The sequence below is a fragment of the Maylandia zebra genome, linkage group LG5 (genome assembly GCF_041146795.1).
Source record: "Maylandia zebra isolate NMK-2024a linkage group LG5, Mzebra_GT3a, whole genome shotgun sequence".
In the NCBI taxonomy this organism is placed as follows: domain Eukaryota; kingdom Metazoa; phylum Chordata; class Actinopteri; order Cichliformes; family Cichlidae; genus Maylandia; species Maylandia zebra.
The window spans coordinates 2,645,381-2,670,349 of NC_135171.1; the positions used below are offsets into that span (position 1 = coordinate 2,645,381).

Below are 24,969 nucleotides of genomic sequence, written 5' to 3' on the forward strand. Positions count from 1 at the left end.
GAGAACAGACAGAGCAGGAGAAACACGGCTGGGAAATCACAATCAAACCGTGAATTAGAGTTTTCTTTATTTGTTCAGTTTGTTCTCAGGTAGAGGCAATATGCACTCTTTATTGCTTTAATGGCTTGGCGTTTTTCAGCAGCAAGCCAAGAGTGAAAAACAGGTAGAGAGAAAATTTAGCAGAGAGAACAGACAGAGCAGGAGAGACACGGCTTTAAATCAAACCGCAGAGTTTTCTTTGTTTGTTCAGTTTGTTCTCAGGTTGAGGCAAAATATGCACTCTTTATTGTTTTATTGGCTTGTGCATTTTTCAGCAGCAAGCCAAAGAGTGAAAAACAGGTAGAGAGAAAATTTAGCAGAGAGAACAGACAGAGCAGGAGAGACACGGCTTTAAATCAAACCGCAATAAGATTCTTGGTTTGGCAAAATTTCTCACAAACCACAGGGTGAAATACAGATGGAAAGAAGGCAGAGACAACAGGTGGAGTAGGACAGAAGATAGAGGGGTTGGGGGGTTGGGATGTGAGATAGAAGACTGGAGATCTGGTCCTTGTTCTTCTTCTGCACACTGTGAACAAAAAACAAGAAAAAATTTTTTTTAATAAAATTATATCACATGGTAATTGTATGAACTAATTGTGACTACTGAAAAAGGACAAAACAAATATTCAAGCTAAACTGTTGTCGGCTGCCATGTGCAAAAAGTTGCACAATTTGGCACTTTTTAAAAGAATAAATATTTAATTAAATTCAGCAATAATATTTTTAAATACAAATATGACTGAGTGAATTGTTAACTAATCACATGTAATGTGCAAAAATGTACGAAAAAAATATTTTAGCCCAATTGTTAAGCTGAACTTATGTGTCTTTATTATAAAAATGTGTTTAAAAGGTCTAGCACAAAGTTTGAACCCATCACTTTAAAGCTTATATTAGTCAGATTATTTTTTTAAAATTTTGGTGTACTTCTCTAACAGTATGTGCACACCTACCAGGCAAAGCACAGATGTGAGTCAAGTTCCTGAAAGTGTAAGACAAGAAATAACATGTTAGTTGTCTGTACAGTTTTATCAGACTAACAAAAAAACAAAGCCCACACGACATGATACACTGAACTTATAGTCAGCAGGGTAATTATAGAGTAATATAGCACACCAGCTGATACAGCAGCCATTTTATAATTCAAACTAATTAACTGAAGTATTTATTTAAGTACTTATATAAGGCTACTGTTAGACTGTTACTACCCTTAGCATCGCTAAGTGCTAACACTAACTTCAGTTAGTGTTAGCACTGCTGGTAGAACTAGCACTCTTACTGTTAAAACTGAGGCACAATGGCAATAATAAAGCTCATTTGTTACTTTTGTCTCACTGACCGCCAATAAATATCACAGGAATATCACAGGAATATTCTTTTTGTCAGTTAAAAACTGCTAAGGCTAGTGTTGGCACTATAGCTAGCGTTAGCATTGATGCTAGCATTAGCATCGAAGCTAGCATTAGCACTGCTACTAACAGCAAAAGTCATGAAGTACTCTTACTGTTAAAACTGAGGCACAATGGCAATAATAAATCTCATTTGTTACTTTTGTCTCACTGACCGCCAATAAATATCACAGGAATATCACAGGAATATTCTTTTTGTCAGTTAACAACTGCTAAGGCTAGTGTTAGCACTATAGCTAGCATTAGCATTGAAGCTAGCGTTAGCATTGAAGCTAGCGTTAGCATTCCTGCTACTAACAGCAAAAGTCATGAAGTACTCTTACTGTTAAAACTGAGCCACAATGGCAATAATAAATCTCATTTGTTACTTTTGTCTCACTGACCGCCAATAAATATCACAGGAATATCACAAGAATATTCTTTTTGTCAGTTAACAACTGCTAAGGCTAGTGTTAGCACTATAGCTAGCATTAGCATTGAAGCTAGCGTTAGCACTGCTGCTAACAGCAAAAGTCATAAACCTATATAAATGGTAGCAAAGGTTCTTTTTTTGCTTTCTTTATTCTTTGAACTCTGTTGAACTTTAAAAAGACTTGATATGTGAGTTTAAATGTCAAACATGTATTTTTACCATCATAAAATTAAAACAGTGCTGTACTGAGTGTATTGTACTTACCACAGCAGAGAGCAAAGCGGAATGACGGCAGTTGGTGCAGTGATTAGTTAAAGACTGATGAGGCGTTCAGGTGGAGCTTGGAAATTTGAGCATCAGTTTGAACATCAATAATGAGCATATATATTTCTCTGTCATAGAGAGACAGAGAAAAAAATACACAAGACTCACCAGCATACAAATTGGTACTTTTTCTCTTTATGTCACTCATTCGCTTATACTCAGGAAAGAGGGCAACTGGCATTAAATTAGCAAATAAAAAGTATGTCATCTTGAACTGTTTTATGGATTTTATTTTAAGACTACTTTGAGCGTATTCGTGGGGAGATAAACTATACAGACTAAAAACAGAGACATTAAATGAGATTCGATTATTTAAAATGTGGGAAAATACACTACAGACAGGTAGATGCTGTGAGCTTTAATTATCCAGTCAGAAAAGATTATTTTAAAGTCATCAACTGACTAAAACTGCCGAGGTATGAAAAACCTGTGTGGAGAAGACAAGTCCACCAATACACAATCAACTTGAATTTAACAGGGCAATAATTCAGGTCTCTATTCAGTTAGCCTATATTAACTACTGACATACTGTTAATCTGTGGCAAAAGCCTGTCAAACCTGTCTTATTGTACCTATTGAAAAAGTTAATCTTACTACAACTGCTTAGATGTAACACACATTTTTGATTTAATCTTGGCAGAGTGAGAGACAGAGCTCGTTAAGCAGGCAGGTGTGAGCCTGGTTGCTATAGTGACTGCACCCAAGGGCTCCATACACACGTACACAGACATGCACCTCACTTTTGCTGCTTAAAATGAACAGAAAAGTCAGGCCGAAACAAATCGCTCCCAAATGAAAAGTAAAAGTCGTATTGACAAAATTCTTTCACCGTGAGTGACAGCAATGTCTAGTCTACTGAATTCTCAGTTTTCATGCCTGTGGAGTTTATTATATGGACGTGGTGACAGTGGAAAGACACCATGCTCTTCTGATTTTCAAACGAACCTTCTGAGCCATTTTAACATTAGAGTCTATGGAAGAGTTGGAGGGAGGAGGCTGTGCATTGGTGACATTTATGAAAGAACCATAACACCTAGTACAATAGTAAACACATTGGATGAAAGAGGACAGCGATGGCTACGTTTTGAGGGTAAAATCATACCTGTAGAGCAAACGCTGTGGACACAGCAGCAGTTTTAAAAAAGATTTTAAGATTAATTTTTTTGCTCCTCTCACTCTAGCAGTTGAGCTGTCTCACTCTAGCCCCAACATTCCGTCCCATACACACCCATTATAAATTTTGAAACGGGTGAAAAAACATCATGAAACTTAAACTGGAACTGAAGAAAAAGTATAATAGATATTGAAAAGATAAATACAAGTTGAATAGTTGAATGTCTTGTCTTCGTTTTAAAGTTTGAATGGTGGCTCTATGTCAATGTATGTGGAAGTAGTAAGAGTTTAAAAATGAGTAAGTTGAATGAGAATTTGAAGGGTCTCCCCATTGAAATACATGGGAAATTTTTGTTGAATAAAGTTGAATAAAATTAAAAATATAAATGTTAAAAATGAGAAAAATAGAAGCAATGTTGTCCAAAATAATAGGAATCTAACGATGTTTGAATGGTTTTTCTAAGTTGAACGGTTTTGAAGGAGTAGGCTTTCAAAAAACGTACGGAAAAATAATAAAATATAATAATAATAAAGATTAGAAGAACAATACTGTGAATGCTTTTCAAGCATTCACACTAATAAAGATTAGAAGAACAATACTGTGAATGCTTTTCAAGCATTCACACTAATAAAGATTACAACAACAATACTGTGAATGCTTTTCAAGCATTCACACTAACTAGAATGTGCATTTTCTGAAGAAACTGCAGTGTGAATGCTTGAATCTGAATGTATGCACTGAAATGAATTAATTTCTGAATTTTGAGTTAAAAATTTTGAATGAGATAAAAAAAAAAAAAAACAACCTGAATTTAACCTGAAAACAACAGTGCTGAACTGCTAAAAGCTGAAGGTTACACAGAAGAAGAAGTTGGAAAAAAGCTGAAAATGTTTTAATTGTAAATTAGAAAACCCTAAGAAATGAGAAAAGAACATTTAGAGTCAGAAAACATCTGAAAGAATATTAAAAGGTCATATTCTTTGAATCACTGAATGACTAAAATGTGATCCCTCCACTTGGACCCACACAGTTTAAAAAGTTTACATCTCTGAGCTTTGAAAGACAAGATGTTGGAAAAAGAACAACGATGGCGACGTTTTGAGGGTAAAATGATGGCTTTAACACTGTGGACACAGCAGCAGTTGAAAGAGAAGTGTTTAAGATGAATCTTGGCAGAGAGAGAGAGAGAGCTCGTTAAGCAGGCAGGTGTGAGCCTGGTTGCTATAGTGACCGCACCCAAGGGCTCCATACACACGGACACAGACATGCACCTCACTTTTGCTGCTTAAAATGAACAGAAAAGTCAGGCCGAAACAAATCGCTCCCAAATGAAAAGTAAAAGTCGTATTGACAAAATTCTTTCACCGTGAGCGACAGCAATGTCTAGTCTACCTAATTCTCAGTTTTCATGCCTGTGGACCTTATTATATGGACGTGGTGACAGTGGAAAGACACCATGCTCTTCTGATTTTCAAACGAACCTTCTGAGCCATTTTAACATTAGAGTCTATGGAAGAGTTGGATGGAGGAGGCTGTGCATTGGTGGCATTTATGAAAGAACCATAACACCTGGTACAATAGTAAACACATTGGATGAAAGAGGACAGCGATGGCTACGTTTTGAGGGTAAAATCATACCTGTAGAGCAAACGCTGCGGACACAGCAGCAGTTTTAAAAAAGATTTTAAGATTAATTTTTTTGCTCCTCTCACTCTAGCAGTTGAGCTGTCTCACTCTAGCCCCAACATTCCGTCCCATACACACCCATTATAAAATCTGAAACGGGTGAAAAAACATCATGAAACTTAAACTGGAACTGAAGAAAAAGTATAATAGATATTGAAAAGATAAATACAAGTTGAATAGTTGAATGTCTTGTCTTCGTTTTAAAGTTTGAATGGTGGCTCTATGTCAATGTATGTGGAAGTAGATACAGTTTAAAGAGGAGGAAGTTGAATGAGAATTTGAAGGGTCTCCCCATTGAAATACATTATAAATTTTTGTTGAAAAAAGTTGAATAAAATTAAAAATATAAATGTTAAAAATGAGAAAAATAGAAGCAATGTTGTCCAAAAGAATAGGAATCTAACGGTGTTTGAATGGTTTTTCTAAGTTGAACGGTTTTGAAGGAGATAGATTACAAAAAACGTACGGAATACAGAATAATAATAAAATAGAACTAGAAAGTGCATTTTCTGAAGAAACTGCAGTGTGAATGCTTGAATCTGAATGTATGCATTGAAATGAAATAATTACTGAATTTAAGTTAAAAATTTTGAATGAGATTAAAAAAAACCCCCGAATTTAACCTGAAAACAAAAGTGCTGAACTGCTAAAAGCTGAAGGTTACACAGAAGAAGAAGTTGGAAAAAAGCTGAAAATGTTTTAATTGTAAATTAGAAAAACCTAAGAAATGAGAAAAGAACATTTAGAGTCAGAAAACATCTGAAAGAATATTAAAAGGTCATATTCTTTGAATCACTGAATGACTAAAATGTGATCCCTCCACTTGGACCCACACAGTTTAAAAAGTTTACATCTCTGAGCTTTGAAAGACAAGATGTTGGAAAAAGAACAACGATGGCGACGTTTTGAGGGTAAAATGATGGCTTTAACACTGTGGACACAGCAGCAGTTGAAAGAGAAGTGTTTAAGATTAATTTTGGCAGAGTGGCAGAGAGAGCTCGTTAAGCAGGCAGGTGTGAGCCTGGTTGCTATAGTGACCGCACCCAATGGCTCCATACACACGGACACAGACATGCACCTCACTTTTGCTGCTTAAAATGAACAGAAAAGTCAGGCCGAAACAAATCGTTCCCAAATGAAAAGTAAAAGTCGTATTGACAAAATTCTTTCACTGTGAGCGACAGCAATGTCTAGTCTACCAAATTCTCAGTTTTCATGTCTGTGGAGTTTATTATATGGACGTGGTGACAGTGGAAAGACACCATGCTCTTCTGATTTTCAAACGAACCTTCTGAGCCATTTTAACATTAGAGTCTATGGAAGAGTTGGAGGGAGGAGGCTGTGCATTGGTGACATTTATGAAAGAACCATAACACCTAGTACAATAGTAAACACATTGGATGAAAGAGGACAGCCATGGCTACGTTTTGAGGGTAAAATCATACCTGTAGAGCAAACGCTGCGGACACAGCAGCAGTTTTAAAAAAGATTTTAAGATTATTTTTTTTGCTCCTCTCACTCTAGCAGTTGAGCTGCCTCACTCTAGCCCCAACATTCCGTCCCATACACACCCATTATAAACTCTGAAACGGGTGAAAAAACATCATGAAACTTAAACTGGAACTGAAGAAAAAGTATAATAGATATTGAAAAGATAAATGCAAGTTGAATAGTTGAATGTCTTGTCTTCGTTTTAAAGTTTGAATGGTGGCTCTATGTCAATGTATGTGGAAGTAGTAAGAGTTTAAAAATGAGTAAGTTGAATGAGGATTTGAAGGGTCTCCCCATTGAAATACATTATAAATTTTTGTTGAATAAAGTTGAATAAAATTAAAAATATAAATGTTAAAAATATGAAAAATGGAAGCAGTGTTGTCCAAAAGAATAGGAATCTAACGGTGTTGGAATGGTTTTTCTAAGTTGAACGGTTTTGAAGGAGTAGGATTACAAAAAACGTACGGAATACAGAATAAAATATAATAATAATAATAATAAAGATTAGAAGAACAATACTGTGAATGCTTTTCAAGCATTCACACTAATAATAAAGATTTGAATAACAATACTGTGAATGCTTTTCAAGCATTCACACTAATAAAGATTCGAATAACAATACTGTGAATGCTTTTCAAGCATTCACACTAATAAGAAAGATTAGAAGAACAATACTGTGAATGCTTTTCAAGCATTCACACTAATGAGGGAAAGATTGGTACTTTAAAGAAACCATTGATGCTCTTCTGGACTGGAATACCGTTTTTCAATTAAAATTAATGTTTTTTGTGATGGTGAAATTGTTACCTTTATGATTACAGAAGTCAAAACATCAGATGATGATAGCTTATAATCTAAACTCCCCATTTCTCGGCAATTCTGAATTAGAGGTCTCAGCTGTATCGGCCTTTCTAGTGGATTTGCTTAAAGAGGAGATAGCTTAAGTCATTAGGTACATATTCCCTGACATTCTAGAGGTCAACCTTGCACAGTGTGTGACATAAAGAGTATAATTTATAGAAATGGAATGGTACTGGCCGCAGGTGGATTGCCAGAATACTGAAAAACCATATCTGCATTGTACCACAGCATATTCTACATTGTCAGAGAGCTTGGTGGCTGGTACAGAGAGCACGACAGAGCTTTTGAGCTCCGCCCAGTATCCACAAGAATATTCACTCTCGCTTCGCTCTGTGAACTCCTTAATACTTATCCATTGGTTGACTATGAGATTGGATCAGTCCACATTGTGACTTTAAAAAGGCATATAGAAATAAAAGGTGTTCATATAAGTGTAATAGGTTCAGTCGCATGTATTTCATTAGATAAATTCTTCTTTTTTTTATGTCTGATCTTTATAACTTTGACTATTGGGTATGGATAGCTTTATGAAAACTAAACTGAAATGATTCTTTCTGAATGTCCATCCATCCATCCATTCGCTTCCGCTTATCCTTTTCAGGGTCGCGGGGGGCGCTGGAGCCTATCCCAGCTGTCATAGGGCGAGAGGCAGGGTACACCCTGGACAGGTCGCCAGTCTGTCGCAGGGCCAACACACAGGGACAGACAACCATTCACACTCACATTCATTCGCACATTCACACCTAGTGACAATTTGGATTATCCAATCAACCTATCCCCAGAAGCTGCATGTCTTTGGACGGTGGGAGGAAGCCGGAGTACCCGGAGAGAACCCACGCAAACACGGGGAGAACATGCAAACTCCACACAGAAAGACCCCGGCCTGATGTTGGAATTGAACTCAGGACCTTCTTGCTGTGCGGCAACAGTGCTAACCACCGTGCCACCGTGCTTTCTGAATGTCTGATATGTCCTATGGGGAGTCCTATGGTCCTAAAGACTGTTTTGGCTGACGGAACCTGTCGAAGGCTCACTCTCTAATGGAGCGCCTGAATCAACTGAGGATCTCATCGTTGAAGTCAAGAGACAGTGTTGTCTTCAGGGCAGTTTCAGACTTCAGTTTATGGATTCCTTGTTTGGGAATGAGTTTCTTAACCTTACCTCAGTTTCAGAAGTAGCAGACAAAGGGACTCTTAAAGCTATTGACATGTCAAAGCCCACAACATGGACATAAAAAAGAGTAACAGAGTTGGTGAAACTCAAGATGGAAAAGACTTTTTCATACAGAAGACATGAAGGTGTTCGTGATGCACCAATGGTGGAGGCTTTCATGGCAAGATGGCCTGCTCTATTTGATTTCCATGAGGTAAGGTTTGCCTCATACACGGTGTTCTTGTGGTATTAGCCTAAAATGGTTAAGGCACAGCCCATTTCTTCAGCATGAGTGATTGCAGCCTTCTTCCAGGTATTAAACCTTTGAAGCTCATTCCTCTGTGCTCATGTTTTCAGATCAACGCTGAGTTTAAGAGAATTGCCACCATCCCCCCTTAAACAAAGTTCCTGGCTCAGCTGGCTCTCCACTTGGACAACCTGGTGAAGTTGGTCAACAGAAGAGGAGAGCTTGGACTAATACTGAAAAGAATTGTGGCATAAATGGATAATGTAAGTGATAAATCCTGAACATTCACTTAACATGGTAAATGGCCTGCATTCGTATAGCGCTTCACACTACATTCAGTCATTCACCCATTCACACACACTGGCAAGCTACATTGTAGCCACAGCTGCCCTGGTGCACACTGACAGAGGCGCCACCGGGCCCTCTGACCACCACCAGTAGGCAAACACGGGGTTAGTATCTTGCCCAAGGATATTTGGTATGCAGCCAGGAGGCAGCCTGGGATCGAACTACCGACCTTCTGATTAGTGGCTGACCTGCTCTGCCACCTTAGCTACAGCCACCCATAATCCTCTTTGGATGAAATTTTATAATTGTGGAAGATTTCAAATGTTTCCCATGATAAATTCTCTCATTTTGTATTTTTACATCTACTTGTTTTTTTTAACCTTCACTTTGTCAACTTATTATTAATTGCCAGTAAACCTATTATTAATTTGTGTGCCTTTACTTTAAAAACATTCATGTAAAGTACACTATTAAAACTTAAATGAAGGACAAGGGCTGAATGAAGATGCTAATTACATACATTTCATTTCAGTGTGAAGATGTTGATGCTGAGTGTGTCAAGGGAGTGTGTATCTACATGGGTGAAGACCCTGGCATGCTTATCCGGGAGTATGTGGTATGTACTTGTCTTTTTCTTTTCTTTTTTTTTTTCTTTTTTTTTCGGACTTTCCACAGTGTCATATTACTTACTTGGCATGAAATGACTAACATGGCTTCTTTTTTACAGGGCATGGAACAACGTGCCATCAGTGAGACTGTTGAAGACACCACTGTTTGAATTTATCTTCTTAAAGAGCAAGCTTCAGCAGATGAACAAGAGTGGTCCTTGCAGGCATCAGGGTGGCGAAGACTTTGGATAATGTAGCATTTGCTGTGATAATGCTATTTGGACTAATGTATGCATTAAACCTTGCCTACCCTGCGGACCTTCGCTACAACTTTGACGTTTTCCAGAAGGTTTTCATGGAACTGGATGGAGCTAAACTCTCTAAAGTTCTTGCTTTCAAAAACCATCTGTTTCATTGAGAAGTCAAAGACTGCACTTCTGCAATTCTTTGCAGTTTTTCATTTTGTGTTCAGTAACGTTATACTGCTTATGTTTTTATTGCTTTCCCCTCATGTGACTGCAATGCAGGATGATTTTTCCTTTTGGTATCATGTTGTAAGAAATTTTTACTGACGATTTTTAGCAATATGTTCTAAGTATACCTTAATGTCCTGCTTACATGTTTAAAATGAAGATTAAAATTCATGTAGGTGTTTGGTATTAGTTATGTAACAATGTCATTTAAGGCTTAACTTATTTGAAATCTTGTACAGGTAAATACTTGTACAGAAGCTGAAACTGTTGTAAAATAACACACAAGTTATATTTGTGTAAATCTGTTTATTCATAAAAGCGTGTTGCTTTTTTTCAGGTAGTCTTAATTTAGTTTACATTTTCAATTGTGTAATTAATACAAATGTTATATGTAAGAGATGACAGGATCATCTATAAGCACTTTCTTTTATTTGCTGCTAAGGTCAGTTTTTTGTGAAATATTTGCAAATATATTCTCAAACTAACTCTTTCTTCTAGCTATTTCTGCAGGCTATCTTTAAAAATGTGTTAACAAGTTTATATGGATGTGATTTTGGACTTGTTCATGGCAGAATTGCTGCTTTCACTGCTGTTACAGTTTAATAAAGGTGAACTGTTCAGTAGCACTCACAGTCTTTGCCTTTTTTGTCAATAATGATCAGTTAATATTTCAATTGAAAAAATTAAGTAGGATTTAAAGCCATAATTTGTGTTGCAGGAACATAATTGCAATGTGTTTACATTACATAATATCATTGCATACCACTGGCAAATAAAAATAAGTTGGTGTTAAACATTAAAATATATTGACATTATGCAATACATTGATATTATGATAACAGATTAATATTAGTACATCAAACATGATTTTTTAAAGTAATCTGATGTAAATAAAATACTTTGATTTGGCAAGCATTAATTACTTGAGGGAAAGTGGAAAATTAAGTCAGTCATACTTATTCATATTATGTGGGACCGATGTACACAATAAATTCAAGTAAATTGAAAGAACTTTTTTTTTCAGTGTAGCCTTACTTGGCCATTTAAGGTTACTGTGTTGTTTCACTTTGGCTATCATAGCCAGCTGTTTGAACATGACCTAACATACAAATTCATGAATAGGAAAAAGACCCACGTGCAGCTGCTGTGTGTGGGTGAAAAAAAAAGGCATCACAACTCTGCAGCTCACTCACTTTAGCGGGAAGTAGTGAATTAATCTGGGAACGTTCAACACTAAACTCAAACTAATCACAGTGATTTGGAAATATCTTTACCAAAGTAGTTGAAAAGTTATCTTTTGTTCAAGGGTGCTTTGTCATAATGTTTTAGTCACATCTATTTAGTAATATGTTATATTTATATAGCGCCAAATCATTCAGACTTTGAAATCTGAATGTTTAAAAACATAATAATTCATTGTTAATGGATTAGAAAACAAGCTAATTCTTACTGTTCGTCGTGTTTTGAGAAAATGAAAGTAATTAAACACAACATAACAAACGTACACAGCACAATCTAAAAGTTGTGCCCTGGAAGCAATTGCCTTGATTTTATACTTTGAAGAAACAGATGTGGCATTAAAGCAGTGAATACTTGATGTTGTGTGTGTTTTGTCCTAAAATTGCACTGAAAAAAAGGGACTGGCCATCTCTTGGATTTATGTAAGCATCTTGCATGTATTTAACACAATTACCTCATGTTTTAAAGATAAATGTAACTATATAGTGTAAAAACTACATGATATGCAGAAAGGGTGTATTAAATTGTTCATATCATGTTCAGGTGAAGTAAGTCAATAAGATAGCAACGTTAAATCTCGTGAAACCACGCGTGATTTCATCTCGTGGGCTTTGGATCGTGGTTCAAAAAAGGCATCCATCTCAGTCAAGTCGAGCAGCCAACTCTACGTTTTTGGTATGTCTTGATTTTTTGAATTAATATTTACCATATTTCAGCCAAATGTAGTTAAACGTCTAGAGTGTCGCCATGTAACATGCTAAAAAAGAGCCATTAGCTTATTTGCTGTTTTATCTGTTGTCAAAGAATTGGCGCTTTTTCATTTGAATTTGTCTTTGGCACAAGAGCCGTAATATCACATTAAACCTAATTACGAGGCACTCATAACATAATTTGGTTTTCTGTGTGAATAGATTTGCCAACTGACTCTTCAGTTACATTGTGTATTTACTGCACCGTGGTGTTAGTGAGATTTTGGACATTGAACAGCTTTAGCTAATATCATCAGCGGTATTATGCTAGCTTACATCCCTACCCCTCCTGCCCTCACCTGCTGTCCTTTTCTTTTTGTTTTTTTTGCTGCACATTGAGAGACCACATCTATTCTGCATTTCACCAGGAGTCAGCTGATGGATTGTGGGTTCAAGGTGTTATGGTAAGAAAGTATATTCTATTTTCGCTTAAGGTTTCTGTAACTTAATTATAATAGGTTTTGTATAATTATTAGGTGCATGCATACACAAATAGACCACCCTATTAAAACAACTGAGAAATCCAAAATCTGCCATAGGTTTAACTTATACCTGTATGTATTGTCAGAAAGGTGATTACTGGACTCACATTAATGCACACTTGAACTAAAATGAGGTTGTAACTTGTGGGTTCTTGGGTTGCAAATCAGAAACAAACATCTTTGGATTTTTTTAATCCCATAAGATCTGGAAACACAGTTTTTATTCAACAAAACATTACTGATTAACCAAGCACAGTGCCTGCTGTTATTTCAAAATTTCAAAATGTTATTTCAGATAAAATGCAGCATTCCAGTGCATCCCAACCATGCATACAGTCAAGGTTTCTGACGGAGCTGAGTTTCTCTCTGACAGTCTGCTGAAAGTGTTTGCAAAGTGATCGGGGGAACAGGGCACAAAGCTAAAGGATGTAGCTGCCATGATGACAGTAAGAACTTTAAAATTCTTTAACTACAAAGTGTATATGTATTGCATTAGGTCAGTAAAAGATTTTTATGCTGCATCCATTGAAACAGTCAACTATTACCTGTGAGTACTGATTCCACTGAAAGGATGCCATTCTTTTTTGTCATGCATTTACTGGCCCACTGAGAAAAAATTATCTTTTTTTAAAAATATATGTTCTGGAAACTATATATCCATAAAGTTGATGTCAAACAGGAATTTTTGATATTGCTTTGTAGATGCTGGTGTTGCATGTTGACTGGTTTAAAAAGTCAAGTTTTTGTCTGGGATCATTTTCTTCTGTGCTACTGAAAAGTTCACAAATCTCTGTTTTCTTTGTTATAATACTTTAGGATGACATTAATGCTCAAAGGGGGTCTCATCAAAGTGCTCTGCATCTGTGTGAAAGACAATTGCAACATCTTGGTGCAGGAGTTCATGGTGAGTGTTTTATGAGTAGATTGTGGCTTTGCAACATTTAAAAATGCATTTAGTTATCCACTTGATCCTCATTGGACTGGTTAGGACCAGTAGTCCTCTTTAATAATTTGAAGTTCACATGAGGCCTAGTAGTGAACTCGGCCGCCGGCCCTTGAGGCCCCACCCCTACCCCTGTATTAGGGGTCACATCAGTGTGAAAAAACTTTAAATTTGTCATTCTAGTGAACAAAGAAAAATCCCCCCAATATTTACATTAGCTTTTGTTTGAAAAAAAAAAAAAAGACCAACTGACCAACAGCTAACCAAATTGTGGGGCTGAAAGTCTAAATTCTAACATCTTCTGAGTGACATAACCTGGATTTCTGATGGGCCGGTGTCTTTCTAACAAAAACTAATGTAAAGCATTTGAAATTATTATGTTTTTCACTCTGTCTTAGAAACTCTGTTAGACCATGAATGGCAGCATGGCAGGCAACTCTTTGGCTATAGCTATTTACTATGGTTTAAATTACTCTAACATTAGAACTGGTAGATTCAAAAGAGATGAGTTTAAAAGGGAATCTTAAAAAAATGTTTTGTGTTTAACCAGGACTTGACTGAGGCCACTGCACAGATTGAGAAAACCACAATGAACATCTGTCTCCAGAGATGCAGCAGGCAATGACTTTTCTGATGTTGGCATCATCATCGAGGGTATAGTAGTTCTTCAAGATCTGGATAACGTGACCTTTGCAGTAGCCATGCTGTTTGGACCTTTTTTATTCCTTCAATATGAGTTACCCATCACAGCTCTGCTACACTTTTGAGGTGATTCAATGGGTGGTAATGGAGTTGGATGCAACTCAGCTCTCAAGAAAAGCTCACAACTAAGACAAAACTGCTCCTGCAAGGAAAGCTCACTGTTATGCATGCAAGGTGATCAGCTCTAGGTGAGAGGACATTTAAATCTCACACTTGTTCTGCTGCATTTTTGAAGCTCAATTCCAGGAGCAGATCGCAGGGTTCATTTTTATATACTCTGCAACTGCCATGAGGACGAGCCGTTTTTGTTGTTGTTGTTTGTTTTTCCTTTTGCTCTGTACAAGTTCTGTTTGTCTGTTTGGCAGCATTTTTCAATTTCTGTTTGTATTTTTTCTTTCTTTTACTAGTGAAGAGATGTAGCGTGAACAGTTATACAGTCTAAATATCCCATATGGGTCGTGTGAAATGGTATTTTCAGTTTCATTCAGTTGAAGTAAAGAACGCTGAATATTTCTAAGTATGCTGTTTTGAACCAAGATGTCACAGTATGATCAGTGCTGTAATTTTTGACAGTCACTGTATCAATGTTATTTTTGCGTCTCTTGAATAAAGTTTTTGACCTGCAAGTGCTAATTTCTTTAGTTATTGGGGTAAAATGGGTAATGTTAATAGGAAGGTGTTTGCCAATTCAGTAACCTAATTTAATGTTAATGGAAACTAACATTATCTCAAATTGTTTAGTTATAATTGTTGTTTAACTGAATCTTGACGTCAGAGGCCTTAAATAGAATGTTTTGTATTGTCCTGTAACATTTTTCAAAAGAAACAGTCTAATTTCTTTGCTGTGATTGATTCCAGAGAACACGGAAGAACTGACATTATTTAACTGTTGATTTATATAGATTCAGTGGAGGAGTAATGTCAGTTTAATTCTTTACCTACTATCAATGCAGTGAAATTAGACATTTTGTTTTTAAAGGTTACTGGTGGATGCCAGCAACCATCTTGGAAGAGAACAATACAATCTGTTATAAGGCCTCCATTTGAAAATTGTGTATTTGATACTAGAATATAATAGCAAAATGTAATTTGAAGATAACATGTAGTATTTAAGTGACCAAGTAGTATTGGGTAAAAGTTATTGAATGGTGTTGGGATAAAGTGAAAAAATTGTGAAGGATTAAAATATTCCAAGAGCTCAAATTACTTCATCAAAACATGTTTAAGTCACATTTTATCAACACAAATTGCACAGGTTTATTGAACATGAATAAATTGTGTTAATTTAACTCAATTGTTTAAGTTGCTGCCAAAGCAAAACATCTGTGTGCAACAAATGTCCACCATTGAATTAAGTAAATCCAACAACATATTTTTTTCAGTGTGGTCAAACAATAAAAATAACTAAATTCAGTCTCTGACTAACAGAAACCTGAAGCTTCACCACCCTCGTCCACTACAGGTTCCCCCCGCAGCTTCTGAGCTGCAGACTAGATAGCTGCATGGATGGACAGACGGATGGAGGTCAGAGAATGGAGTCTGACAACAAATCAGTGATGAGAGCTCCCTCACTGCTCAGTTCCCAGCAGCCCACGCTTCCCTCCCAGCCACAAAACACATCCTCTCAGCCTGCCATGCCCTTGACAGGCCAAAGCAGATGAGCAGGCATATCCAAGGGACAGGCTCCTCACTACTGTCCTTAAGACATTGTGATGAGGTTTTGGTGGAGGAAGGTTCTGGGATGACTTTGTAAAAGAATCTAAATGAGGTGTGAGTGAACGCTGTGCCTGTTCACTGCATCTTGAGTGGCTCATTTCTATCCATCATCTTGGACTTTTTGGTCTTTGGACAAGCAAGTTCGGCATTTCTGGTATTTTTTTTAACCAAATCAGAGCATAATGTTAGACTAGCTCCTTTATGAGAAATGTACAATAATGTTGTTTTTAAACATCTCATGTCAGTATCTCTGTTTCCTTTGATTGCACAGCTACAGACTGAAGAGAAACCAGTGCTCATTAACCCTCAGTACTTTACAATGGAGGCTCATGGTCTCAAAGGGCTAGTGGTTCACTAACGAGGGGTGGGGTGGCAAGGCACCGCTTTGTGGCGTTGTTAAGAAACAACGCCACAAAGCGGTCCCAGCCTTTCTAAGCACAAACTTAGTATAAACTTTGAATGTGCTTGTGGAAAAGCAAATGCAACGTTTATATAGCACCAAATCACAACAGCCGCTTCACTGTGCTTTATATTTTAAGGTGAAGATGCTTATAGTATAAATCAAACGCAACGAGCAAGCACTTGGCAACAGTGGGAAAGAAAAACTCCCATTTAACAGGAAGAACAGCCCAGCAGAAGCAGGCTAAGGGAGAGATGGCCATAACTCCTTCTGATATAGCATTTTGATGTCTAATCTCCTTTTATAGTTATCTTGTTTTTCTTGTTTATTTCATTTACTGTTAGTCTTGCTGAATATCTGGCACAACAAACATGCACTGTAGGCTGGTTTTGACTGGCTGTGAAAATGTGTTTTCTGCACTCTCCTTTGTGAATTCAATTTAATGCTCGCATTATATAAAACTATAAATCTAGCTGACTTTTGTTACATAGGCATGATAAAAACAAGTTGATTAAAACGTTGTTCATTCAAATGCTCAATGAAGAGTACACACACACAGTCAGCTGTTAGATTAAATCTTGTTTGACTGTGTTTTCATTTCCATCACCATCATCCGTTAGTTGTTGTGCTGGTGTTAGTCAATGGTATTTAGCGGTTTTGCTTCTCCAAGGAATCACAACCTTGTACTGGGGATAACATCGCATATTGCCCTTGTATTACTTTAACGAGCTCCTGTCTCAGATATTGTGGGAACGTTGTCCCCTGGCTAGAGTGACACAAGCACTCTAACCCCTCCGCCTTCTTTGAAAGAAAAAAGCTGCTACCGGGACGCTTTAATTGGAATTTCATGTGGGCTAAACTGGGGGGAAACTGGTGTAAGTTAACATTTGGTAGACTTAATTGGTCTTTTTCTCTCCTTCCTCCTCGATCGGGCACTTGCTGGACTGGCGAAGCTTCCCCGCTAATCTCCCATTTACAATCAGTTCACTGGGACAGACAAAAAGTCCGCCTCTTGCTTTTCTTCTCTTCCTGTCTCAGACGAGCTCCTTTGTAGTCCGTAAATTGCCTGAATCCCCCAGCGATCCCCCGGTGGTGGAGAGAGCAAAAAGAAAGATGTCCTCATGTTGTTGACAACTGATTAGCGCTCCACCCCAGAAAGGAAAAAAAACCTTTAATCTGCTGCGCGTGGGCGCGCCTTAATTAAAGCTCCCGCGCACCAGTCAGTTAACGTGTTTGTGGATGTTGAGGCGGTTGCTCAGATGCTGGAGAAAAAAGAAAAAGTGCGGAGAAAAGGCCAACCTGCCTTTAGGTTATTTACTGAGCAGACGTTGTTCAGTCCTACAGCCCGTAGACCCTGTGTGTGTCAGTGCGCGCGCGCGTGTGACCACACGCATTGCGTTGGTAAAAGACACAAACTGCCTCTCACACAGATCCTACACTCTGCCTGATGTAACAGTATTCCGTTTGCTGGATGCTCGTGCACGCATGGAGAAGGCGCGCACCGAGGTCATCTTTCAAGTATTGGATCTGCGAGTCTTTGTCGTTTATCGGCACGTAGGACACAAAACACCTTTCTCCCACTCTTGAAACAGGAAATAAAGTGACACGTTTGAGCAGTGTTCCCTTTGTTTGAGAGGTGGCGCGTGACGCACAAATGCCACATGATTACAAAAACATCGACTTTATTCCTCTGACAGGATAAGTATTCGCGATTTGATGGAAAATTCAGCAACAGCGTGGTGCGTCAACTGAAGACCTCAAAATTGCGGAGATATTTTAGTTATTTCCTAATAATTCCTATAATAACTAAAAGATCATCTGGTTTAAGTGTTTGTGTTATCGGAGCCGCACACATCAGCACAGAGCCCTTTATACGGTCTGTTTGAGCGGACTGGCTAGATTTTCCTGCAGATGTCTGGTGCACACTGATGAAAAAGGTGAGCGGGGCATTCATCTGCTAATATTAGCCCTGCCAAGCTTCTGAGGGCCTGGCCGACCCGGGTGAGCGCTAATTGGCTGTTAATGAAATGAGCGCCATTTGGGAGCACGGATCGGCCTCTTGACAGAATGTGTGCAGGGATAATATTGTTCCAGAAGCCGTGCGGAGAATAACTTGAGCTCTATTAACGCGGAGGCCCAGATAAGGAGCTGCGGCCCGAGTGCTCCATTATCTCCTGTTCTGATGAGCGGCTCCGGATGACGGCGTGGCCCCCACCCCCACCGCTCCTTCTCCCGAGGCTGTTTAGCTGCTTAATGTAATTCGCTTTCAAGAGCCTCGTGTTATATCTGATCATTTGTGCCATTAAGCCAGAGTCAAGTGTAAATGCAGTATTATTAAGATCGTGTCTGTCAGTAAATGTTGAATAAAAGTGGCCGCAGAGCATACAGTACCCGCGCTCCAAAATACCAGTACCGTCTGCGCTCGTGCACGCGTGCCTCCCAGTTTACATTTGCTGGAAAATGTAACAAATAGAATTAATGAAAGATAAGAAGCAAATGAGACTTTTTCGCTGTTTTTATTTTTTAGGTTGTGCCGTTTTTCCACTATATTTCCAAATGTCGTTTGTTTTAGTTACTTCGTCTTTGAATATCACACACTTTGGTTGTCTCGCGGCCTTCTCTGTTTTCATTTACGGGTTTTTTCTTGCGGGCACGTGTGTGTTGTCTAAATGTGATATTTGCACCTTACAAAGTGTTTCAGAATAAACTTTGATCATATAATTGTTTTATTTTCAAATACCTTCAAAATGCAAACATGGCTCAGACATTCAGTTTCAATATAATTTAACTTATTTATTCACAGGAACAGTTTTTCAATGAAATAAACAACATGGCGATGCATTCCCCAGATGATTCACGTTATTATTATTATGATTATTATTATCGTTATTTACAGTTCCATCGTGGAGACAGGGGGTTTCTCTTTCAGTCTGTGGAAATGCAGAAAGAAATTCTATGTGGACCCAAAACATCGCGACAGTGTTGGGCGGATGTTGTCTGTTTTTTGTTCGCTGCAGCATTCCTGCTGAGACACTGACGGGAGCCGATTACCTCATTTCTTTTCAAAGATTCGGGTCCAGTTTTTTGAACTCCCTCACTTCCTTGTCAGACCTTAAAAACTAAAAAGTCATAGCAGGAAACGAGCAATGGCTCAGCTCTGCAGCTCTCTGGAGGCTTCTGAAGCCGCCGAGAAGCCATTGTCATGCAGCTTCCTGATGTGCTTCTTCAGGTCGAAGTTGCGGCAGAAGCCTTTGCCACAAGTGGCGCAGGTGAAGGGCTTCTTGTCGTTGTGTGTGTGCATGTGGAAGGTCAGGTTGTAGATCTGGTGGAAGGCCTTATTGCAGATGGAGCACTTGTACTGTTTCTCCCCGCTGTGCGTCAGCTTGTGGTTCTTGTAGTTTCCTGCGAAATAAGAGTATATGAATTAAAACACAATGTCATTTTTATCACAGTCTTTTCACTTTGTCTTCACAATTCTTCTGAGAAGGAGTTAAAAAAAGGATTCAAAGGGGGAAAGGTGTGACATTAGAATTTTTGCCACCCTTTTAACATCTGCTTATTTAACCCGTGGCCTTTTCGCAGCACGAAATCAAACGTTCATGTCTCGCTGATGTGTGAGTGTCAATAGAAACAACTCCAGGTCAAACGAAAAAAGTGCATCTGTGTGAAAACCAGTCGTCTGACCATAACCAGCTTTCCTTCCTCTAGTATAAAACGGCCTAAAACCAGTATTAGAAAATAGAAAAAGGGGATAAAAATGCACTCAATACCTCAGAAATATTGTAGATTTCACGGCTTCTAATATCAGAGAGCAGATGCGCTGATGAGCCCGTCAGAGCTGAGGAGAGTCAGCTTCAGGGGAACTTGGGTTAATTTAAAAAAAATCCGCCTGGTCTGAGTTAATCGTTTTTACCCTGAAATTACACAGCTAAACATTTCACTCCAATCTGGCCAAAGAAAATAATTTAATCAGGAGAATCTGAAAAATAAAACCGCTTGAAAAAATTTGAATATAAAATTTTCTGCGAAACATCTACACATTTAAAAAAAAAAAAAAAAAAAAAAAAGCAGAGAGGGAACGCGTTTTACAACTGCGATTTTTCTTTTTCCACCAGCAGTTCAGCTGGAGCCTCCTCCACCCCACAGCCTTCATTAATCGGCTTTTTGTGTGCCGAAGTCAAAAAGTTGTCAAACTTTGTCAAAATCAAGCGCAGCCGCAACTAAAGGAGGCCGGTTTCCAACTTTGCCGGGGTCTGACTAATGACCCGGGGAAAATGCGACAGTCTCGAAGGTAGAATTAGTCCGTGTAAAGTGACAAGTCTCATTTCCACCCACCGATTCGTGCTCATCGGTGAGCCCACAGTTATTTCCCCTTTGACTACTTCAAATATAAGCTTTTTCTGCTTTTACCGCAGACGTTATTTATTTCGGCAGCGCAGATGCCAAATGTTGAGGATGAGCGCCGATGTCGCCACACTAACTCCAGCGAGTCTGCATAAAGAGCTCTGCTCGGCTGCGAACTTCCGCAATATTGAGCGGGCAGAATAATCGGAATCTTCGTGCATAATGCTATAAAATTATTAGTGCATTTATGCTCCAAATCTCAAGTCCAGCTTAACAAAAACAATAAAATAAAATAAAATGGCATTTTTTCGTATTTATATTTTTCGTCAGTAGTCAAGTTGAGAACCCACAATTTCGTTGTATATGACAATAAATGATTATTTTATTCGATTCTAAACAATGTGCGCGAGATGTTAAACAGCATCCAGCACAATTAAAGCACAGAGTCCATCAGCCAGTGTAGCAATTATTTCAATCACGTCTCCTCTTAGTGAGGAAGTTCTCCACCGAGTTGTGGATTTCTAAAAGCTGACTGCTCAACCCAGCAAAAATAATGACTAGGCTGCACGGCAGCAGATTTCATGAAATAAATTCGTGGAATAATAACACGAGCTGAAGAGAAAGCTTTTTGTTCGTTTGCACATGAACACTCTGAATCACCGCAGTGTTGAAAATAGGAAACATCACATCAGGATACAATTTCCAGTCAGTAATATAATACAGCTGATTAAAGAGGACTCCAGCGCCCAGTATTTACCTTTCTGGTGGAAGCCTTTCCCGCAGAACTCGCACACAAATGGTTTATACCCTGCGTGGATCCGGACGTGAGTGTTGAGCGTCGAACTTCTGTTGAACGCTTTTCCACACTGGTTGCATTTGTGAGGCTTTTCCTTACAGGTCAAAATGAGAGAAAATAATTCAAACAAAGTCAAGTCAAAAAGCTGGAAAGGTCACAGTGAAACAGTGTCTCACCTGCGTGTGGATGATCTTGTGTCTGCACAGCGTGCTGGCCTGCCGGAATCCTTTACCGCACACCTTACATACGAAGGGCCGGGCCCCCGTGTGCACCGGCATGTGTCTGGTAAGATTGTAATGCGCATTAAAAACCTGCAGACGACACAAAGGCATACAAAATATGAGTAAACATTATTCTAAAAAGACAAAAGACCTGCATTTTTAAAACAAGCGTCAGAAAAAGGAAGAAAAAAAACTAACATCGGCCTCAAAAGTTCATTATTGAGTTTATATAGGTGTGTAGATGCTGGCGCATTTGTTCATGTTTTATATAAAATATAGAATATAAAATATAGAATATAATAACAATGTACAAAAATGCATTAAAACCGTACCTTTCCACACACTTCGCAGGTGAAATTTTTGGGTTTTCCGTCCGCACTGCCACTGCCGCTGAGTTTGCTGTGTGTCTTTATGCCGCTTTTCTCAGCTGTCAGGCCGTGGCTCTCTTTCACTATCTGGTCCAGCTGCCCTGGCAGATGTTCCTTGTGTGGGTATTGAGGTGTGGGCAGCTTGTCGGTGCCCACACCGGTCAGTTTGGCATTCTCCAGCAGCAAAAGTCTGTGGTGCGCCGACAGAGAGGCCTGGGCCTGCGGGCTGGAGAGCCAGTGGCCGGCCAGCAGCTCCGACTGCTGGTACGCAGAGTCCAGGTAATTGAAATAGTAGAGCGAGCCACTGCTGGGCACGGCCTGGTTCAGGACCTGAGGTTTTACCACCCTGCTCCCTGACGTCAGCAGCTGCTGCTTCAGGCTCGGATCCCCTTTGCCGCACAACCCGCAGTTTCCTTTGCACGGAGCAGCTGGCGAGCCGCACAAAGTTCCCCTAAAACTGGCTCTCCACAGCTCCGAATAGCTCATCAGCGCCTTGGCTTGGAGGTCGTAGCTGAAGGGCTGTAGCGGGATCATGCAGGGGATTGGGGAGCAGAGCCCTAGCAGTTTTTTCCCCTCTGAACGTTCCTCCGCGTTCCCTTTCGGCTCCGAGCTCTTGGACATGATCCAGTCGATGGAGAAAGCCAGCGTTTTGGGAGCCGCGGACGGCGCAGTCCTCCCGCAGGACACCACCGTGTCTAAAGAGGCTGAACTTGCCATTTTGTTGCCGCTGTAGTAGTTTCGCTTTGCAGCCGAACAGAACTTGGTGTGAGCAACTCCGTGTATAGTCCAGCTGCCCCGCGTCTTTTCACTCCCCTGAGCTCCCAGCAGAAAAGACAGGCGGACACATCAGTTTAATAAGCACCTTGCTGTCACAGTGTCACGCATTTGCATTCAAATGGCCCCCGCCTCGCAACAATAGCATCCAGGGGTGATGGATTAATGCTCATTAACTAGCACACACAAAATTAACAGACATTACAGGGCTCGTTAAGGAGAAGAAGAAGAGGAGGAGGAGGAAACAGAGGGCAAGAAATGTTGTAGCCGGAGCTCCTGGACACCGAGTTAAGCCAAAGTTACGTCTGTGTTGTACTTTACCTTCTTATTGTTCAGATGGGAGTGGAGAAACCAGCCGACTGCTCTCTGTCAGACCTTGGCAGCGCCCGCCCCTCATCAGTGCAGATCACTGTCTCTTGACATAATCGGGCACCCAAGCACCTAACTGGGTGACAGGGAGACAAATCTATAGAGGGGATGGCACGTAAATATGAAACCATTCCATCAGTAAAACTGCTGCACAATTGTGTTTTCATCATTAATCGCGCTTTGGAGGAGCTGAGTGAGTCTCCTGCTTTCATTTGGTTAACAACACAGTAATCTTTTTTTTTTCTCGGAGAGAGCTGCTAATCCTCGGAGATGGGATCCGTCTTTTTCCTCGCCGGCTTATAAACTTACTATTTGTATAAATTCGAGGACGTCCAATTTCCACCTGTTTAAGAGCACAGACTCCCTTTGGATCCTATTAAACGTTGTTCCTCCTTCCCCCTATTCAAAAGAAGCAATTTTCCAGAGCGATTCAGGGCTCAGCGCTGCGTGGGGGGGTGGTGGGGAGAACACAAGCTCTTTTACTTTTAGCTACTAAAGCACTGCGTGAACTGGTTTTGTGTTTTTTTCTTCCTGAAATAGAGGGACGGATTAAAGACGGAGAGAGGAAAAAGAAAAGACTTAGCTTGGTCAGGGGTATACACGGACAAATGAAAAGAGAGGCCTTTTCTCTAAAGAGGCGTACAAGAAGTTTGCTGGAATCCACGGTGTTGTGTGGGAGTTACAATGGGCAGCAGAGTCTCATCTATCCGCTACAAGGGCTGTGTTGAATTTATGTGTTTGCAGGCCAATTTACCTGAGGGACTCCCAACAACTGAGTGGGAGAGAGGGGAGTTCATAAAACATGCGGAGGATCAAAAGAGTGTGCAATATGGGCGAAATGAATAGTCTTTTATTTATCACAGCGTTTGCTCAGTGCGCATGATGACGATGCTATAATGTATTTATTTAACTTGGCAGAACCTTTAAACTTACACAAGAAGAAGAAAGTGAAACGTTTAAGATAATAATGTTATTTCCGAGCCTAAAATGTGACATGATTGTCATATGAATGGGAAATCACCGGTAACACTTAATACCCTCAAGGTATTTAGAAAAGTAGTATAATTTGTATATAACTTCTTCGAAAAGTTACAACACACCTTTTGGTAACTGGCGTGCGTCTTTGAGAGCGCCAAAAAAACCTATTTAGGCTAGAATTTATTCTGCATTTATTCTGTGCAACACGTACAAATATATTTACTCTATAATGTAATTTTCTGTCACTTGGTATTCTTGTTCTAGTCTCCTGACATTTGAGTCAAAAAGTAGTTTTAGGTAATGAAGTCGCATCACGAAGCGCTGTTCAGGAACTTTAAACACATGGGTGTGATATATCGAAATTCCATGTTTTTATGGTGACATCCTCAGGCAGCATACAGCCTCTGGTAACTATAATAACAGTGCAAATTCTAAAGTAATACTTAACTAATGTTAGCAAATTTCCATTGCTTATTATTAACAAACCAGTGCCACTTTTTTCAAGCATGAACTGATACTCGATCATTTTAGCTTCATTTCAGACGCTTTCATTCTCATAAAAACAGAAAGCTATTTTTATTCATCAAACTGACATCGACTCATTACAGCATCATCAAATCTTGCATCTCTAAATGAAGCACAACTTATAGGATTTGTCCTCTGTTTGTAAGTGTGAGCAGGCCTTCATTTAAAGAATTGTAAAAACTGATCCGGACACTTAAATCAAGACTTTTACACTGGACGATACAGTTAATTTTGAATTAAGAGAGCATTTATG

General features: G+C 39.2%; 1 protein-coding gene and 3 long non-coding RNA genes across 5 annotated transcripts; 2 read left to right on the top strand and 2 right to left on the bottom strand.

Annotated features, from left to right (window-relative positions):
• Positions 1 to 462: 462 nt before the first annotated feature.
• LOC143418555 (uncharacterized) lies at positions 463 to 2,209 on the bottom strand. Its single transcript, XR_013098543.1, has 2 exons — positions 996 to 2,209; positions 463 to 568 (listed from the first exon to the last, which is right to left on the bottom strand). It is a non-coding gene; the product is annotated as an uncharacterized LOC143418555 (long non-coding RNA).
• Positions 2,210 to 8,143: 5,934 nt separating this feature from the next.
• LOC143418723 (uncharacterized) lies at positions 8,144 to 10,365 on the top strand. The gene is made up of 4 exons (XR_013098736.1): positions 8,144 to 8,708; positions 8,852 to 9,004; positions 9,562 to 9,645; positions 9,757 to 10,365. It is a non-coding gene; the product is annotated as an uncharacterized LOC143418723 (long non-coding RNA).
• A 1,419-nt stretch (positions 10,366 to 11,784) lies between these two features.
• LOC112436644 (uncharacterized) lies at positions 11,785 to 14,721 on the top strand. The gene is made up of 4 exons (XR_003025190.2): positions 11,785 to 12,502; positions 12,876 to 13,026; positions 13,397 to 13,484; positions 14,074 to 14,721. It is a non-coding gene; the product is annotated as an uncharacterized LOC112436644 (long non-coding RNA).
• A 4,221-nt stretch (positions 14,722 to 18,942) lies between these two features.
• Positions 18,943 to 24,366, bottom strand: fezf2 (FEZ family zinc finger 2). Of its 2 annotated transcripts, XM_012924994.2 has the most exons (6): positions 23,523 to 24,366; positions 23,166 to 23,289; positions 22,035 to 22,883; positions 21,658 to 21,792; positions 21,443 to 21,575; positions 18,943 to 19,743 (listed from the first exon to the last, which is right to left on the bottom strand). In XM_012924994.2, exons 3-6 carry the CDS (start codon positions 22,785 to 22,787, stop codon positions 19,493 to 19,495), a joined length of 1,272 nt encoding a protein of 423 aa, XP_012780448.1. In that variant the 5' UTR covers positions 22,788 to 22,883; positions 23,166 to 23,289; positions 23,523 to 24,366; the 3' UTR covers positions 18,943 to 19,492. The 2 variants fall into 2 exon arrangements, with proteins under 2 accessions (XP_012780448.1, XP_076739758.1); XM_076883643.1 differs by having other exon boundaries at positions 23,166 to 24,366.
• Between the last annotated feature and the right edge of the window lie 603 nt (positions 24,367 to 24,969).

Coding starts and splice junctions, on each gene's coding strand:
- fezf2 (XM_012924994.2), bottom strand. CDS start 22,787: ATGGCAAGTTCAGCCTCTTTAGACACGGTGGTGTCCTGCGGGAGGACT. Junction 21,793..22,034: donor CCTGCGAAGTGTGTGGAAAG/GTACGGTTTTAA, acceptor TGTCGTCTGCAG/GTTTTTAATGCGCATTACAA. Junction 21,576..21,657: donor ACAAGATCATCCACACGCAG/GTGAGACACTGT, acceptor TTGACCTGTAAG/GAAAAGCCTCACAAATGCAA.